Source organism: Plectropomus leopardus, chromosome 8, assembly GCF_008729295.1.
Source record: "Plectropomus leopardus isolate mb chromosome 8, YSFRI_Pleo_2.0, whole genome shotgun sequence".
Lineage (NCBI taxonomy): Eukaryota > Metazoa > Chordata > Actinopteri > Perciformes > Serranidae > Plectropomus > Plectropomus leopardus.
Window position 1 is genome coordinate 9,491,416 of NC_056470.1, and position 17,270 is coordinate 9,508,685.

The 17,270-nt window shown below is 38.0% G+C and overlaps 2 protein-coding genes across 2 annotated transcripts in view; one reads left to right on the top strand and one right to left on the bottom strand.

Moving 5' to 3' along the window:
- Window positions 1–2,855, bottom strand: part of cfap74 (cilia and flagella associated protein 74) — a 68,997-nt gene extending 66,142 nt beyond the window's left edge. Inside the window, 6 exon segments of the mRNA XM_042492576.1 lie at window positions 382–486; window positions 582–680; window positions 1,558–1,722; window positions 2,060–2,141; window positions 2,287–2,384; window positions 2,796–2,855. Coding sequence (XP_042348510.1) covers window positions 382–486; window positions 582–680; window positions 1,558–1,722; window positions 2,060–2,141; window positions 2,287–2,380 — 545 coding nt within the window. The 5' untranslated portion in view covers window positions 2,381–2,384; window positions 2,796–2,855.
- Window positions 2,856–7,973: 5,118 nt separating this feature from the next.
- Window positions 7,974–17,270, top strand: part of gabrd (gamma-aminobutyric acid type A receptor subunit delta) — a 28,434-nt gene continuing 19,137 nt past the window's right edge. Inside the window, exon 1 of the mRNA XM_042492137.1 lies at window positions 7,974–8,389. Within this exon, the coding sequence (XP_042348071.1) occupies window positions 8,322–8,389 (68 nt within the window). The 5' untranslated portion in view covers window positions 7,974–8,321. The remainder of the gene's footprint in view (window positions 8,390–17,270) is intronic.

The following is a 17,270-nucleotide window of genomic DNA, read 5'->3' on the forward strand; positions in this document are numbered from 1 at the left end:
AAGCCACCATGCTTACAAGTTGCAGACTGCATGCTGATTATTTATGCATTTATTTATTTAAGTATTGTTTTAATTTCGACATGACGCTTGTTCCAACCTATTAAACTCAGTTTAAATTATTTTTAAATACATAAACTTGACTCTACTAAACCAAGATTAATTTTTAATGGTGCAACAATTCTCTGCAACTAAACTCTGATAACAGCTAATCTTAGATTAAATTAATACTTGTTGGCGCAACCCAGCCGTAGACACTATACGGAAGTTACAATTAAATGCATTGGTCCCATTGAAACAATTGTGGGGGCTGCCATTTAATGCAGCACTAATGCCTGTCAGAACGACACCACTCTGTTAAACCCTTTTTTCTCTCAGACTCACTCTTGCTGCTTCAGCTCAGTGTTGATGTGGCCCTCAAGCTCCTCCTCGCTCTGCAGCTTTTCACACAGATGCTTATGCTGGGCTCGCAAACGAAACACTGCCACGCTGCAGAGAAAAACAAAGAGTGGAAAACACAAGAGTTTGGCAAAAAACATCAACATTTCATATAGCACAGACACGCTTGTTCATTCTGAACTCACCTGTTGTCTGCTGCTTTCTGTCGCTCGATCTCTTTCTCCAAGTCATCCCTCTGTTCCAGCAAACTGTCAATGTTCTGACGACAGAGTTTAAGCTCTTCTCTGGAAAAGAAATGCGGAATAACAGACAAGTTTAAGTGTTGACATATAGGGAGACGTCCCAGATTTCAAGGCTCCGATGTCCTCAGAGCATCAGGCTAATAGATTTCTTTGAAACCATTGCAATAAAATGAAGGTAATTCTGTCGGCTAACAAGGTAATCCAATGAAGATACTGAAAATCTGAGGGTGGACACACACACCTCAACAGCTTTGAATTGCCCAATGTTCTTTCTTGCAGTCTAATGGTGTGCAACAGAACAATCTGTAACTGGGGGAAAAGACTGTCATAAAAAGAAAATCACGGCACATGGTATAGTAAAGAAACGGCAGATTGGTTAAAAGCCAGGTGTGCTTAGGCTCCATTAAACTCGTGTTTGATCAGAGCACAGCACAGCTCCACTCTGACCTTTGATGTTTTGTGCTAAAGGAAAATGATAGCCATTTTTGCCGGGGACCGCATCACAGTTCATCGGGTGCTTAATGGCTCGCAGTGCGGACAAATAAGAAGAGGGGAGAAAAGTGGGAAGAGAGGACATTATGGGAAATGTTCTCTCTTCAGCTGAAAATGATTTCCTGCAAATAGCTGAATCAATTGGTACCGAAATGATTGGTTCTGTGTGAAGAGGGCATAAGGGGAAGGACCTGGGCAAAGTGGAATTAAGCTGAGAAAAAGATCTTTCCAGAAAATGAAAAGATATTGAAAAAAATGTTTTTTCTTAGCAATGCAACAATGTTTTGTTGTTAGTTTTACTAAAAAAAATGCAAGGTTTTCCAATTATGTTTCCAGGTTTCAGTAGAATCTAGAAAGGCACAGGGATCTCTAACGAGGCAATGATGCCACTGTTGCTCTAGAGGTGTGCTGAAAGCCAGGTCCAGACCTGGCTTTCAGCACGTCATGCTCCTTCTGTCGGTGTAAGCAGTCCAGCTGGTCCAGGTTTCGTCTCAGCTTGAACATCCGTGCTGTCTCGGCATAACTCCTCTTCTCGCTATTGACGGCCGCAACCGCAAGGTCACCATCACCGTCGCCATCACCATCGTCCTCTCTGCAGGCAGATGGAAAAGTAACATTTAAGAAAGGTTGCATGCTTAGCGCAAAATCTGACTATGCATTATGTACATACATTAAAATGAGACCACTATTATTACGCCTGGGTGTGTTTGTACTGAGGCTTTATGACATAGGACACATAACTGATTCTGGGAAAAAATAGACAAAATTGAGCTTTATTTCTTTCTATTAAAATACAATGAAAATAACACTGAGTCCCAGTGACTTGATTTTTTTAAATAACGAGATGAAGATAGCACGATTAAGGATTGATACATAAAAAAGGAAATTATCTAGATATGATATGATACACACAAAAAAGAAACACTCACTCATACAACTCATCTAACCACTTCAAATCAGGAGAAAGGGCTTGTTCATCATCTTTTAAGATCTCCTGGCCTGGACCATCCCCTGAAATATATAGAATACATACAGCATATTTAGCAAGGAAATAATAGTGCCTTCAAACTATGCTAGAATACCCAGTTAAATGTGTTATTTTGAAATAGACAGCAGAAAGTACTGTATCTTAGTGATTACAAGTAGAGAGACACACCATCATTTTCCTCATCAGTGTGGGGGTGGACACCCACTAGTCCACACCTGTCTGACGCCACATCAGAGGGACTTTCCCCGTCTTTGACGTCCATTTCACTTTATTTATGAAAAACACAGGCACATTTAATCATACAAATCGTCAGCATATCCCTCACAATGGGCAGAATACTGACAAACCTCTTCAATAAAGCCACTTTCATATAGCAGCCAAAACGTCAGATTATTGTTAGCATTTGGTCCGAGCATCGAGTAGTTTCAACGTTGGCTTAAACTGTTTGACGCGGGAAAAGATGCCAGTGTCATTTAAAATAATAAAAAAAAAAACTTTAAAATGTTATTGTGTATATTATCTGTCTGCCGATTTGTAGATTAGCAGCTAAGGAACAACCGGAGATATTGAGTCGTATTTTTTGATGTGTGTAACATTGCCACTGAGCGAGATAACTTTCAATAACAAGATTTCTAAATTGATTTTGGCTTGGCGTTTCTCGGCAGGTGCTAACTTACCTTAGAAAGCTTCAAAGCTTGACAACTAATACAAAAGTAATGCCGAATTTAGATTGTAAAACATTTAAAATAAAAACGTCAATTAACGAACATTTACTCTTCTCTTATTTCGGCAAGCTGTCTTCTCCAAACGACTTACTAACGTTAGTCACAGGAAAAGTTAATCCGGAAGTGTTTCCAAGGAGACGGGACGCAATGGGAGGGGTCTTGGTGCCCCTTGAGACCATGGATCCATTATAAAGTCCCAGCGCCTCAGACCAGAGACGTTTGGAGAGACATTTTAAATGGACAGTTCAACCCCAAAATGTAAATACATATTTTTACTCTTACCTGTGGTGGCATTTATCAGCATAGCTTGTTTTGCTGTGAGTTGCCGAGTGTTAGAAATATTGGTTGTAGAGACGTCTGCCATCTCTCCAATGTAATGGAACAAATGAAGACACACACACACACTGTGTGTGTGTGTGCGTGTGCGTGCGTGCGTGCGTGCGTGTGTGTGTGTGTGTGTGTAATAATTTTTTTGTCTTTTGAATCTTTTGGCCATAAGAGAGAAATCAGGATGAGCTTTCAATGCACGCCTGCAGCTGCACAAACAGGGCAGGGGAGAGAATTTGTAACTGGAAGCTCTGGGGAAGGGGAGTCTGTATGAACAAAATACTATTTTCACTGTGATTTCAATCACGAAAAGGCTAAAAATATCTTAAATGGCCACACATTACTTTAAGTTAAGCCTTTTATAAACTAATTCCACCTTAAATTATAAAATTTACAAGTTTAGATTGACTGTTACTCAACCAGACATGACAAATCACTGTCAAAAAATGGAGAAAAACTATGTGTAAGTGTTAAGATAAGGCATGCAATCCAGCATGTGTGTGCATGTTTTAATGCATCAAAGTGAATTCACCGCAAAAAGTGTCAGGAATACAGTGAGTCTACATTACAACTCTTGGCTTGTGGTACTCAAAACGCCAAGAGAAAAAATACATTTGGGAAGTTCCACAATTATGTCTCTTTCCAGAAAATATGATCCAGTAAGTCCAGATAAATGGCTCTGCCTGAGGCGCCTGTCTCCTGAACTTCCAACTGAAATATGCTGGTGGCAGATAGTAACATATTACTAACTATAATGACAAATAAGGTCTGCCAAAATTGCCCAATAAGTCAAAAAAATAAGAGTAATAGCAATAAAATGACATAATGCACTAATAAATACCAGGCAAAGTTCTTAATGTTAAAATGGGAATGCTTTCTAGCAGCACTGAATAACAGCATTTTCATTACCTTTCTATATAATTTCCTCCACCAACATTGGTTTATTTCTCCTGATTGATATCAGTCAAGCCACACTCAGCAGAAAATGTCTCAGCTGAATCAAAGAATGATAAATCTGTGAGTTATGCAAAATCTTTTGTCGAGCATGCAAGAAACCGTATGGTCCTATCTGATTTACACTGGAGAAGGACGTTAATTTGTAGTTGATCAGTATTGCATTGGCACAATGGGCTTTTTTTATACTGGAAAGATTTTATTTGACACAAAGCTGTCTTTCAATTCATCATAATATTGAAGAGGAATTCAGAAGAAGTGAAAGGAGAAAAGTGTGTGTACTGCTGTATAACATATTAAAATCTTTCAGGAATATTTTGTATCACCATGGGAGACTGAATAAATAAATAGTACGAGTGTGTGTGCGAGTGTTGTAGGATGGAGGGCAGGTTTTGTTGGTGGAGATAAAGAAACTGTGAGGGGAAACAAAGACTCCAGCTGGCATAAAGGATGGATCAACAGGAGGAAACCAGGGAGAGATGGAGAAAGAGAATACATAAGGGTGAAAGGAATAAAAGGAATAAGAGATAGTTTGTGTTTGAGAGACACAGAGACGGCAGTCCCGTGCAGTGTAGTGCAGCGTGTAACCGTAGCCTGTTATCTTCATATAAAAACAACTTGCAGTGCAAAAGGTCCAGTGGGAGGGAGAGACAGTGAATCCAAAGCCACTGACTCCGAGCCTGCGTCTGCTCCCCAGGGTGAGACAGGAGAAACCAGGACAGGTGCACTGAAACTGCGCACTGAACTACTCCATCCGCGGTGCACAGAGGTTCCTTTTAATACATAAAAGTGTGCATATTTTGACTACAAGGGAGATATATTTATCATCAATCCTACACATATTTTTTAATCAGGCTAAGAGGGGATTAAAAGGCTTTCTGAGATTACCTGTGGGACTCATATAATGTTTCTATAATGTAATAAATCCTTGGAAATTCACATGATAAGTCATGGGTAGCATAACTTTACCTTGTTTTGTTTTTCTAATCGATTTGAATATTTGTTATGGCTTCTTGTATCTGGTGATCTTATTAAACCAGGTACACAAATTATTGTGAACACCGCTTGGAAAAAGACTTTCTGAAAGTGCACTGAATCAGGGAAATATCCTTTTAGTAGCTTTATTATTGATTTCCCCTATGTAGGTTGCCTTATTATATAAATTATTTTTTGATTATTATTGATAGCCCGTGGCCATAATACAGTACATGGAGTTATACACTATATTGTGTCTTTGGTGCTCATTACAGATTTTATGTTTTAAACCATTCAGATCTATTTCAAATGGACATAATTTTCCAAGGAAGTCTAGAGCCGTGTTTAGTGTCATCTGACTCTACCCAAGTGCACAGACTTATTTGATGGGATGTCTGTAAGCCAATCATAGTGCTCCACATCATCTAAAGTGGATTGTATCAACGCCACTTCCCCTTCTTTAACAAGCAAGGCATGTTTCTACAAATCAGATTGTTCAAGTAGCCTACATGATTTGTGTATAAGTAATTTTTAAAATAAACATGAGATGCTATATTACTTGTATTAAAAGTGTTAACGATTTATAGCCTTTTAACATTATAGATTTCTACTGTAAGACTATTTGTCCATTGGAATAGACAGAAAAAAAATCTAAAAATGTTTTTACTTTGCTTTATGAGTGCATGTAGAAATCAACTATTTTTGTATTTGGATTAAGAAATGGATAAATGGTACAGTGGTGTGTGTATGTGTTTTGTTTTTGGTATTTTTAGGTCATCTTCACTCAATGGTTAAAAAAGTGGAGAGGTGTGACATGCGATGAAGGTTTCTGGATGGTTTATGTGTGACAATTGTGCCACCATGGTGCCCTGTCATATTTACCAATATGTCTTTAGTGTCAATGGGGGTCTTATTATACTTTGTCATGTTATACTGCATCTCAACTGGGTTCTTGTAAAACTATATCTCCTCAAATTGTGGCCCTTGGTCCTTGATAACCCCCGTTACAGTAATAGGAGCCTGATTTGAGGAACATTCAGATCTATATGTGCATTACAACAGAATTATATAACAGTCTGGGGTGGAGGTGTTGAGCTACAGTGAAACCTCTCATCAGAGTGGTTACTCATTCCTCACCATGTTCTTTACAAGAACTCGTCACCAATTATTCTGATTAGCGAATGCATACTAGGGCCACTTTTCCACTGGATACAAAAACCCCAACATCTGTCTTTTGTATTCAGTAGGAAAGGTTGCAATCCACATTCAATCCTGGGACAAATGACTGCAGGCGTCACAGTTATTCATCAGCTTCAGCTCTGATTAAAGCCAGTCGGCAGTGATGGAAGCACCACATCCGGGTGGACGTGCTAATTTTAGCCTCTTTGCTGGCATAATACAATGATGTGGTGACAAAATATTGTCAATCTTCATCCAAGCAGCATGCAAACATTGTTCCAAATTAGTTGGCACTGAGTTTAAAAGATAAAGACTGAATAAGTAAGAGATATAAAAAAAAAAGAAGTCACCACAGTAACATTTTCACTAGTCTCCATAATGCTTTCTGCTGTTTACCAACCAGTTTTTGGCCTGTCTGTGACATCAAATGTCACACACCAGAAAAAACAAACAAACAGACAAGACAAAACAAAACAAAACAAAACAAAACAAAACAAAACAAAACAAAACAAAACAAAACAAAACAAAACAAAACAAAACAAAACAAAACAAAACAAAACAGAAACGCTTACTCATCTACTGCAGGGCCGCATATACTGCTTTGGCATTCCAATGGCATTTCTGCTACTAGGTTGGGGTGCTGTAAACAGCCAGAAAAAGAGGTGGGTATACCCTATATACCTGCGTTTACCCTCCACGACACCACTGGCCTTTGGTTTAAAATGGGGAAGCACTGTATGACCAATTTTAATTGCTTTTCTCGCATAAAAAACCCCACATATATGCAGTAAATTTGGTGGGAAAAGGGGCATCAGTCACGACTTTGCCAGCTATGTCATGACAGCATTTGACTTAGTGAAAACACTAACTGCTGCTGTAACCCTTAAAAAGATGGATCCACATAACTTTTCTTGGGCTGTGGTCGGACGCCTTCACAAGTATTTGAACCTTTGAACACTGAGCAAATTAGCTTGCTTTCGTCAGAAAAAAGGAAAACAGACAATGAGCAATTTGGTGAGAAGTGTTCCACAAATTGCAAGAAATGTGTAGATTTAGAAAATCGTTTTTTTAAAGCCATGGAAAAAAAACCAACACAAAACTATATTTATAATTATCTCAATTACATATTTAAAAAATTTTTTTTTACAGAATTATTATTATTTTAAGCATATTTTTTCCTTGATTAAAATAAATGTTTTTCTTTGTTATTATTTATTTAATTTTTAGGTGTATTTCTTGTACTATTTTTTGTTTGTTTTTTGCTTCTTTTGGGGTAATTTCTTCCTGAGTTGCTCATTGCCTTCTGCCCATGTTTTTGTAAGAAATGAAGCCAGTTTCCTCAGGTTTCAGAGGGTTAATTAAGGTCCCCTAGACTTTTTTTAATTCAAAGACTTATGGGTGCCCCTACCCGCTTTCCACCCTCTGCTGTTTGTTTTTCTTTTTCACCAGAGTGAAAACCGACTTCATTTGGGACAATAATTACCTAATGGATGTGATTCAAATGTGTCTAACATTACATAATGAAGTCCTATGTTCGTGACATGTCTTGCCGCCCCCTGCTTTCCGTGTCCAGATTGAATCTGACGTTTAGAAGCCAAGCAATGGAGGGATCGACAGATTAGTGACACTCTCTCTCCCTCTCCATCCCTCTCACTCTCTCTCCCACTCCATCCATCCCTCCCTCTCTCTCTCCATCCCTCCCTCTCTCCCTCTCTCTCTGCTCTGTTGCTGGAGGACAGTCGGCGGCAGCAGCGTTGGATCGGCTCGTTGTTTGCGCTCGGACCGGGAGTTTTGGCTTTTTCCTCGGCGCGCTCTTCTCTCGTGCGCTCCCGGACGCGGAGGAATTGTGGAGCACGATCATGGGGTCATCATCATCACCAACATCTTCCGCAGCATCAGCACCACACTTTACTTTCTTCTGGGCAGCGCCGGATCACGAGGAGAGCGCGCTGAAATAAAACTCCGTGGCTTTGTCGTCGATTTCCATTCCGGGAAACTTTTATTTTTTTTCTCCCTTCAATTATTTATCTCAAAGCGGGCGGAATGGAGATCCCAACTTTCCTGCTGGCAAGTCTCGGTGTGCTCTTCGTTGGAGGGGATATTTTCACCTGGTGAGATCAGCTTTTCTCTGTCTTTTTTTTTTTTTTTTTTTTTTGACTTCTTGCAGGTGTGATTACTAGAATGTGTCGCCCATTATTGCGGAGAGCTCCAAAAAAATCAAGAGGTGAATAAAAAAGTTGGATAAAGTCTAATCAGAAAAGGCAAACGAGCACTGAAAATTACATTATGAGGACAACAATATAATACACATATCTCTATGGACAGTAAATCATGAGGTAATTAAAACCATTAAAGCTGAGAAAAATCCACATTAATTAAAGCTAAATATCGCCAGTTAGTTTGATCCTCCCCACTGTGTGTCGCCTCCCACGACTTTACATTACTAATGCACTGTACTATACTTACAGCATGAATTTATGTGGCTTTACTCTCTACATACTTCTGCACACCCACAACCTCAAGTCTGCTCTCTCCTCTGCTTTACCTCAGGGCACATAGACCTGATGTCACTATTTGCATAATGCATATGCATACAGAGAGAGCTGAAGATTTTTTTTTATTTTATGGAGATGAATGCAAGGTGAGGTGAGTGGGTGCCTCTTTGTGTAGCAGATAAAGTCACCCACCTCCAGGCCTGTTCGATCAGGGTCAAAGATGGTGCCATGATGCACATGGACTACAACAGGCCTCTGTGAGCAGGACTAGTACATCTAAAAAGAGCAGAGGTGTAGATTTTAGGGGGAGCACAAGGGACATGCCTCTCTCAATGTTAAGAACGTGCAATCGTGATGAAAACATTTACACCATAAACTGATGCAAACAAGGCACAAATTGGTGCATGAAAAGGCTCTTGCCTCTGAAATATAACCGCCAGCATAATAGCTCAGTTTGGTGTGTTTAAGGAAAGGAAGGGAATTAACAGATGGACAGCTTCCATCACAAATATGCCACTGAATTCAGCTCACAAACACCTCCTGTTTAGAGCACATTTTGCTAAAATTAGCCTCTAAAAACGAACCAGTTACATTCAACTGTGGAGCTAAAGTGAAGTGAGAGTCACAGGTGACTTATTATCCTAAACCTTAAACAAAGTGCCATTTAAAGCAGGGCCGGAGCACATTTGGTGCCATAGGAAAGGCCAGGACCCCCCCCCCCACACACACAAAACAATCTGTCATATTTTCTTTTATATATATTATTTCAACCAGCACAAAGAGCTGATTAGAGCTAATAAGAAATGAACACGAATGAAAAACATAGCTAAAAGCTTCAATAAGTAATGTCAAACAGTAAGACTGTGGGTGCAATTTTGCAAACTGCAACTTTTACTTATTCATTTATTTATTTTCGTACTGCGCCTTGGATAGCTTTTGCCTTCCCATATTCTAGTATTAGAATAATTGATTAATTAATTTATTGAATTTTTTTTTAGGCATGTTTATTTTATTTCATTTTTTTAGAGGGTTTAGGGTGGGGGATGCTGCCCCTGATTTGAGGTGTTTTTACATAGTGAAATTGAATGCAACCATGACCTCTGATCGTCAGCATTTTAAATGACCTTCTTCCACAGCTGTCTTGAATACAAAACAGTTTTTGTCAGCTGGGGTCTTAACCAGATGGTGAGTTTGAGGGCTTTAAACTTTATGTTCTCAACAGAGGGCTACAGTACATTCATCAGAGTGCAGTCGAAATGCCCTCGCGCTCTCGTCCATAAGCTTTCACAAGCATCCAAATCTTAGGATAACCAGCATCCACTGCTCAGCCCCAATTTCCCCAAAGCCCGTATTCTGGCAGGGCCTTCACTGAAAAGGGCAAAGGGTGAAGCTATTTAAGCTTTGGGTGAAATTTGGGCAAATCGCTTCTTTTGTCCCTCTTGGCTGTCCACCAGTAGAGGGAGTAATAGCTATTGTAATTGGATTTTTCTGCCTCTAGTCACTGCTGTTATTATTATTTTGTTCTCAGTACAATGCAGAGTGTAGGCTTTTTCTTGCACCTCATTATGTGTCAGCTCTCTCTCTCTCTTTCGTTCTCTCCCTCACACGCACACAAAATCACGCACGCACACACACACACATTTGCCTTTGGAGGCTGAAAGTTGCAAACTGCCTCCCACCCCTCGCTCCCCGCTCTGAACAGAATTACTCTAGTTCTCTTTTTATAGCTCCCCATTTATCCATTTCACAAAAAGTTGCTTAGCTAAGTTATGCCTCGCCACCTTTGGTGTGGCGTAAATTTCACAGCTTTTCTTTTCAGCTGAAGTGTCTCTTACCCTTCACTTTACCAAGCACAATCTGCATCTAATTGATTGTGTAATATCTGCAGCAGAGACAACAAGGAGTGGGCTCTAAAACAGTGTAGCCTGGTAGAGGACAGCAGCACCTCAAACAGAGGACAACACAGACAAGTGTCAAGAATATAGAGCATAACAACACATCGTACACAGATTAGACTGGCATTGGTTACAAACAAAAAGCAAAGAAGCAAAGAATCTCAGTGGTTGTTTTAACTTCGCTGGATAAGAGCATGGGATTTCGTAACTGTGAGCCTAATGGAGTTCTAACATTTACAGTAAAATATTTAATCAACAGCAACCAAAAAGATGATTTAAGTTTAGAAAAAATGATAATCAACGGAACACATTTTTTGTTTAAATGTCTTGTTGGTAAATTTTGTGATGATAAAAAACATATAAGAGATATTAAATGACAAGCACGGTGACATTCTATACTTTTTCTATCAACAAATCCCATAAAAAGCCCCAAACTCATAATAAATTGATCGTTCCCCAAGTGTTTATTCAAAAGCTGATAGCGTATTCCTCTGTGCTGTCATGGTGTCTTAAACCTTGCACTATTGCTTTCAAATGCATTCAAATGGAACTTGTGAGCCCGTAGTTATGACATGGGGAGCCGTATACATGGCATGCTTGGCGTTCAAGTTGGCATCAAAATACCACCAAGACTACCGATTTAGCAAAGTAGTGAGCAGGTCACATGATGCAGGTAATGCAAAGGCATAGGAAAAAGATAGGCCATTGGGAATATTAATAATTTCTTCAGACATATTGAAAAATTACAAAGAACAACTCTAAGCAACTACAATTATAATACATTAACTTACTATCCATTGTGGGAATCAATGGGCCTTGGGCTGAGACTATGTATTGCTGGTTTAATGCTGAAATCACAGCTATTTACTCATCTCCCTTTATATTAGACACTCATTAATTTATTGTATCGTGAACAGTAAATTGTGAAATTGGACACTAATTTACAGGGGTTGTGTTGCATTACTGTGATCTTCAGATCTGTAAAATATGAGATATTACATTGTGGGACTGTTAGCAGAAACTATTGTACATGGTTCTGTTTGAAATTGCATTCTAACACACTACTCTTACTCACTATGATGTAAAATTTAACAGGTAGTGCGTTCCAACTGTAGAGCATATGAATTTATGTATGCAAGCATAGGTGTGGACCAAAATTATTGTGACGTTGTGCAACAAAACAATCACTTCTGGGTAGAGAAGTGCAGTATAAGTATTTGAAACGGGCAAACTTGTTTATTTCCTTTGTTATTTTCAGCAGTTACTTTTTTTTTTTTAAGATATATCGTTAAACATAGGTGTCCAACCTATCGGACATTTCTGCTGTGTTCTTTTTATGAACTGTGTTGCTAAGGTAATTTCTTAAAAAGAAAAAAAAAAACTATCAGCACCAAAGCTGAGCAATATACTGCTGTGGCCCCACAACAACGTCATATATTAGCCACCTAAAAAAAATAAATATCAGTTTAAGTGTATGCTATGTTTTGAATAGGTTCTCTGCTTTATCTTACAAATGAACTGATTGAGGTAACAGTAGACCAGAAACTTCAGTGTTCTGTGAAGTATAATTACATAATTACATAAGTATAATTATAATTATTTATATCAATGGAGTCTGGTGGCTTTGAGATAACTCCTTCAGTACACTACGGTCTGTCTGACAGCAAGGTAAAGCGGTTAAAAGTGGTTAGACTTAAACTTATATTGATTCTGAATTTTTTTTATGTGGTGTGAGCTTACACGACATGCTCAACTGCCCAAAAATGCTGTACATCTCTTTAAGCTACCCAACACGAGACAGACAATTCTGGTAGCAGCGAGGCAACAGAACGCATAAAAATGTGAAAAACATGGAAGCTCACATTTAAAATGCCCTGAAGCAAAAAACCTCTGAACACTGAAATATTTAGTAATATCAATTTGCCTTAAAGTAATACTGGATAATATTACATTGAATGGAAGAGGTAATTTTTATCTAAACTGATAAAGTAAACATTTATGATACCATTTTCATTCACAGGCAGATCGGCTCAGTCATGTTGTGGTCAATACAGTCATGTGGAAGAAAAGGCATATTACTTGAGTATACTTCAGTGTGAACAGTCTGATGGTAATGGCACACTTAATTATTCATGTTAGGCAGTATGCAGTATGTACTGATTGAGATTGTATTATGCACGCATTGCATGTATGCAATTTCGAACAGAGTCGATGTTGTGGATGCTACTTTTTTGGTTTCAGTGCAGAAGCTTTTAAAGGCACAATATACAGTAGTGCACCAGTTTAACACCAAGAATTATGTCACCAGTAATAATGACAGTGATAATATTGTGCACTATATCAGCTGTTCCTAACCTTTTCCTCAAGGGACCCCTTTTCTGTCATTGAGTAAACTGATGACGGTGACTAATGACATATGATATAGAATTTTCGTATGATATTAAATAATATAATATCATAGTATACAACAACAACAACAACAACAATAATAATAATATGAATGACAACAACAACAACAACAACAACAACAACAATAATAATAATAATAATGATGATGATGATAATAATAACAATAACAACAATAATAAATGCATATCAATGAAAATAGAACAGGCCAATTAGACAGGTGTCCATTTAACTAAAATAGTGAACATAACTAGGAAGTTGTAGCAGAGAGTGAAGGCTCTGTGAATGTGTTCTGAGATCTTTTTTTATATCTTATATAATCTAACTTTAAAAATAACAATTCCATTCTTTTTTTCACAGAAATAAATGAAATGCTGACATTGTGACCTACTGTATATTTTTATTAAAAGTTTTCTTACACTTTAAACTCAAGTGGACATGCAACCTCCTATGAAGCTTTGACTACGCCTAATGGGGATTGGGATCCCTAGGTTGGGAACCAGTGCACTATACAGTACAGAGGAAGTGACTTTAGACAAATAATGAGATATATTTCTACTATTATAAAAATATAGAATAACACCAGCTCTCAATGTCACCAGACCTTTGTTACTCCACACAGTTTGAGTTGTTTGTCAGGAAAGAACGAGTATAATGAGGCCAAATTACATCAAAAACCGCTCTGTTCCACTTAGGATCAGTCGTTACAAATGTCAGTAGTTATACCTGTGCCTTTCCTTCCATGACATCTCAAAATGTCTGTCAGGAAAAGGCCTATTGCTGAACTAAATCCTATTTTTCCAAAGAAATTGTGGCTACATTCGTGCCTTGGAGTATTTTCAAACTTGCATTTTAAACCAAATTCATGCAGTTCAGTTTTTAAATGAGCTAACAGTGGTTTGGTATTGCCTACGAGAACGCTTCCTGAAGCTGGATAATATTTGTTTTATACATATTTCTAAATAAATTAGCATTTAATCAAATAGTTAGGGGTAGTATTCAATTACTTGGTTGGTTGGTTTCTGTGGCTCTCTGCACAATACAATGAAATCAAATACAAACTCGAAAACTATCATGAGTAGCCTGCTATGGGTAAGATACATGATGCATGCACAGTGCACCGAGTGGGAGGACTGGGGGTCAATAGGAGCCCTGCATTGGAGCTGTAGTTGTTGAATGTGAACAATTTCATCCCAATTTAAAATCCAGTCCAATAGTAGATACTTATCATCTTATAATGTGGACGGAGAAGCTCAGTAGTATGTTTCAGCTCTTTAGAAAGGCAAGCAGAGGAGTTGGGACTGTGGATGTTTTGTTTTTACGTGTAGATATGTCCAAATGTGGACAAGTTAGCAAGATGCGGCAGCAAGATGTGATGCAGTAGGATTTAATCCCAGCATTTCATGATCTTTCTGGTCCGTCACACTTGTCCTTAAACCCACACTCAAGTGACACAGCGCCGCTAACCAATCTGTATAAGAGGCTGAGTCAGCGGATAAATCCCTCCTACTGTCCGGAGAGTACATTCCCCAATAACAAACTGATTTGATCATGTTCCTGCGGCTGCATGTACTGCCTCTGTAAGCCCGACTCTGCTCTTGCAGCAGGACGAGGTGGTGCAGGGACACTTCAGTGCTTCCACTAAAAGCCTCCTACTCAATGTGAGGTGACGCACCACATGTAAACACCAAAAAGGAAACACTTAATTCGAACTGTTTTGTTATTTATATGCTCACAAACATTCAACTTTTGATGAATAAATACATATTATTTTTTCCCCAATACTTTTAAAATGAAATCTAAAATCCCTCTCAAGGCACATCAAATCTGGCAGCCATATCTGCATATGGCATAGTGAATATGCCATTTTGATTAATTTATTATTTTGACTTGAATACAGTGAGTATAGCTGTATAACATAAACAATGGAAGTATCTATATTTTTTTTTCATTGAGTTCTTTGTGTGTTCATTGTTAGTTCATTGTTCTTTTAACAACATTGTAGTTTGCATTGTAACTAAAATTGAGGACACTGAGGTCTTTAGGCTTCAAATATTCTAAAATTGATCACGAGAGAGCACATGCTGATTTCAGCAATCAAAAAGTGATTACAATGAGTAAATCCAAGATTCAGCTTTCCACCATTTGAATTTCTTTCCTGTAATTGTGGAAAATTGACTTTGATACAACATTTAAAGTTTGTTAATACAATTTAAAGGTAAAAATGATTAAAAACATTTCACTGGTTTCCAACCTGGGGATCTCAACCCCCACTAGGAGTCATCAAGGCTTCACAGGGGACTGCATGACCTTTTTGATTTTAAGGGGTGTAAGAAATCTTTTTTTTTTTTTAAGTATAAACAGGAGGCTTGTGTCAGAGAATGTTTTTCATTTCTGTGAAGAAAACTAAATGAATTTGTTATTTTTAAAGTTAAAATTGTCATTCAGGATATTAACTTATAAAAACAGATGTCACACATGTCCTGCATAAGAAAAGTACGCAGTTAACAACCAAAGAACAACAGCCAAGCACCACAGAGATAGCTAAAAATACTGACTTTGTCCAAAAAGAAGCCTATTAAGTATGTATGATTGTTAAACAAATAGTTTCTAAGTTCCTAAAATTATCAGGAAAATTACTCTTTTATGCAATAATCACAAGAAATAGAATTAGTTGTTCTGTACTGTTATTGCTATGGATATGATATGAAACATCTGTGCAATTTCTAACTTAGACAAAGGTTGTCAGTTTACTAAATGATAGAAAAGACGTCCCTTTAGGAAAAAGGTTGGAGCCATGTTTTAATAGTGTAGAATTTGTGCTGTGCATATAAATAAATAATGAGAGCCCACGTGTGAATCACATGCGCTCTATGCTAATAATTTTGTCAAAAAAGTAAAAAAAATCCCTCAAATGTGTTCACTTTGTAATATGGTATAAAAAACATAAAATGTTTGCTATTTTCTAACATGATAAATTACTTAAAAATTGGTTTTCAAAATGATCATTGACAGTGTAATTTGGCTGATGCAACCAAAATCACAGTATTCACACGGGCTGCCTTACCTAAAAGAAATCAGTAATATATTATTTTACCATTACCAGTTAATCCCTTTAAGTAGAGCTCCACAGTGAAACAAAATCAACTAGAGGACCTTTTATGTCCTCAAATACTGAAGAAGAAGAAAAAAAAACATTTAGCTCCAAGTTTTTCCAAGTGGATGAAAATATTTTCTGCATGATTTGCAGTTCAACCCATAATCACAATACCAAAAGTAAGTCTTCAAGTTTGAGGAAGTTCTGTCCTGTCAGGCTCTTTGAAATAATCTTGAGGATACTCACTGACCTGAACGATCGTCCTGCAGCATTTTCCACTCTGATAAGGAGAAACCTGCTCTGGTGTAAATCTTCCGTCCTGTAGCGTGTGTTTATCTGCCAGATCCCACTGCAAATTCCACTGCATTCATCAGGAAGGAGTCGAGGCTTCATATTTAGGGAGGCCATCTCAGGATCAGACTTCAGACTGCTTTAGTGTCCTTAAACGAGACGGCGCCAGCTCCAGGGCTGACCTCTAAACTCCCTGCAGAAAGAGCGAAGGGGGACAAAACAAAACTACAATTTTAGAGCACATCACCTGTTTCTATTCTGCTAAATTTACTGTATCTCAAAGTAAAAAGGGAACCAAACAAGTGAAACAGGTTATTATCAGAGAGGGTTTGCGGCAGCAGCCAGTTATTCTTATGCAAGTCTTCAAAGTCGTCCTTTTAGAGTCAGAATCAAATCATCTCCGCAACAGGAAAGGAAAGGGTTTGTGAAACAGAAAAAAAGTTTGTCCTACAATGAAAAGCTCAGCATGAATTCCAGAGGAGATTTTTGTGTTATGACAGAGTGATCAGATATTTACTGTAAAGGTATACATCACAGAGCAGAGAACAAAATCATTTTTAACAACTAATTACAGTTATATTATTATTAGTTATAGATATTAGTTTTCATTACTAACTGTCCATTTTTAACAACTTGTAGAGTGGGTACGCTTTAAAAAGGTTATGAATTTAGCAGAGGATAAAGGAGTTGATTAAAGTTGTATTTGTAGTGGTGTAGCGGTAGTTGATGACATGGGTGTGCTACGAGGTAGTTGGGTAGGTCAATGGTGAAGAGGTGGATATACTCTTATCATGGCTTTGGACAGATG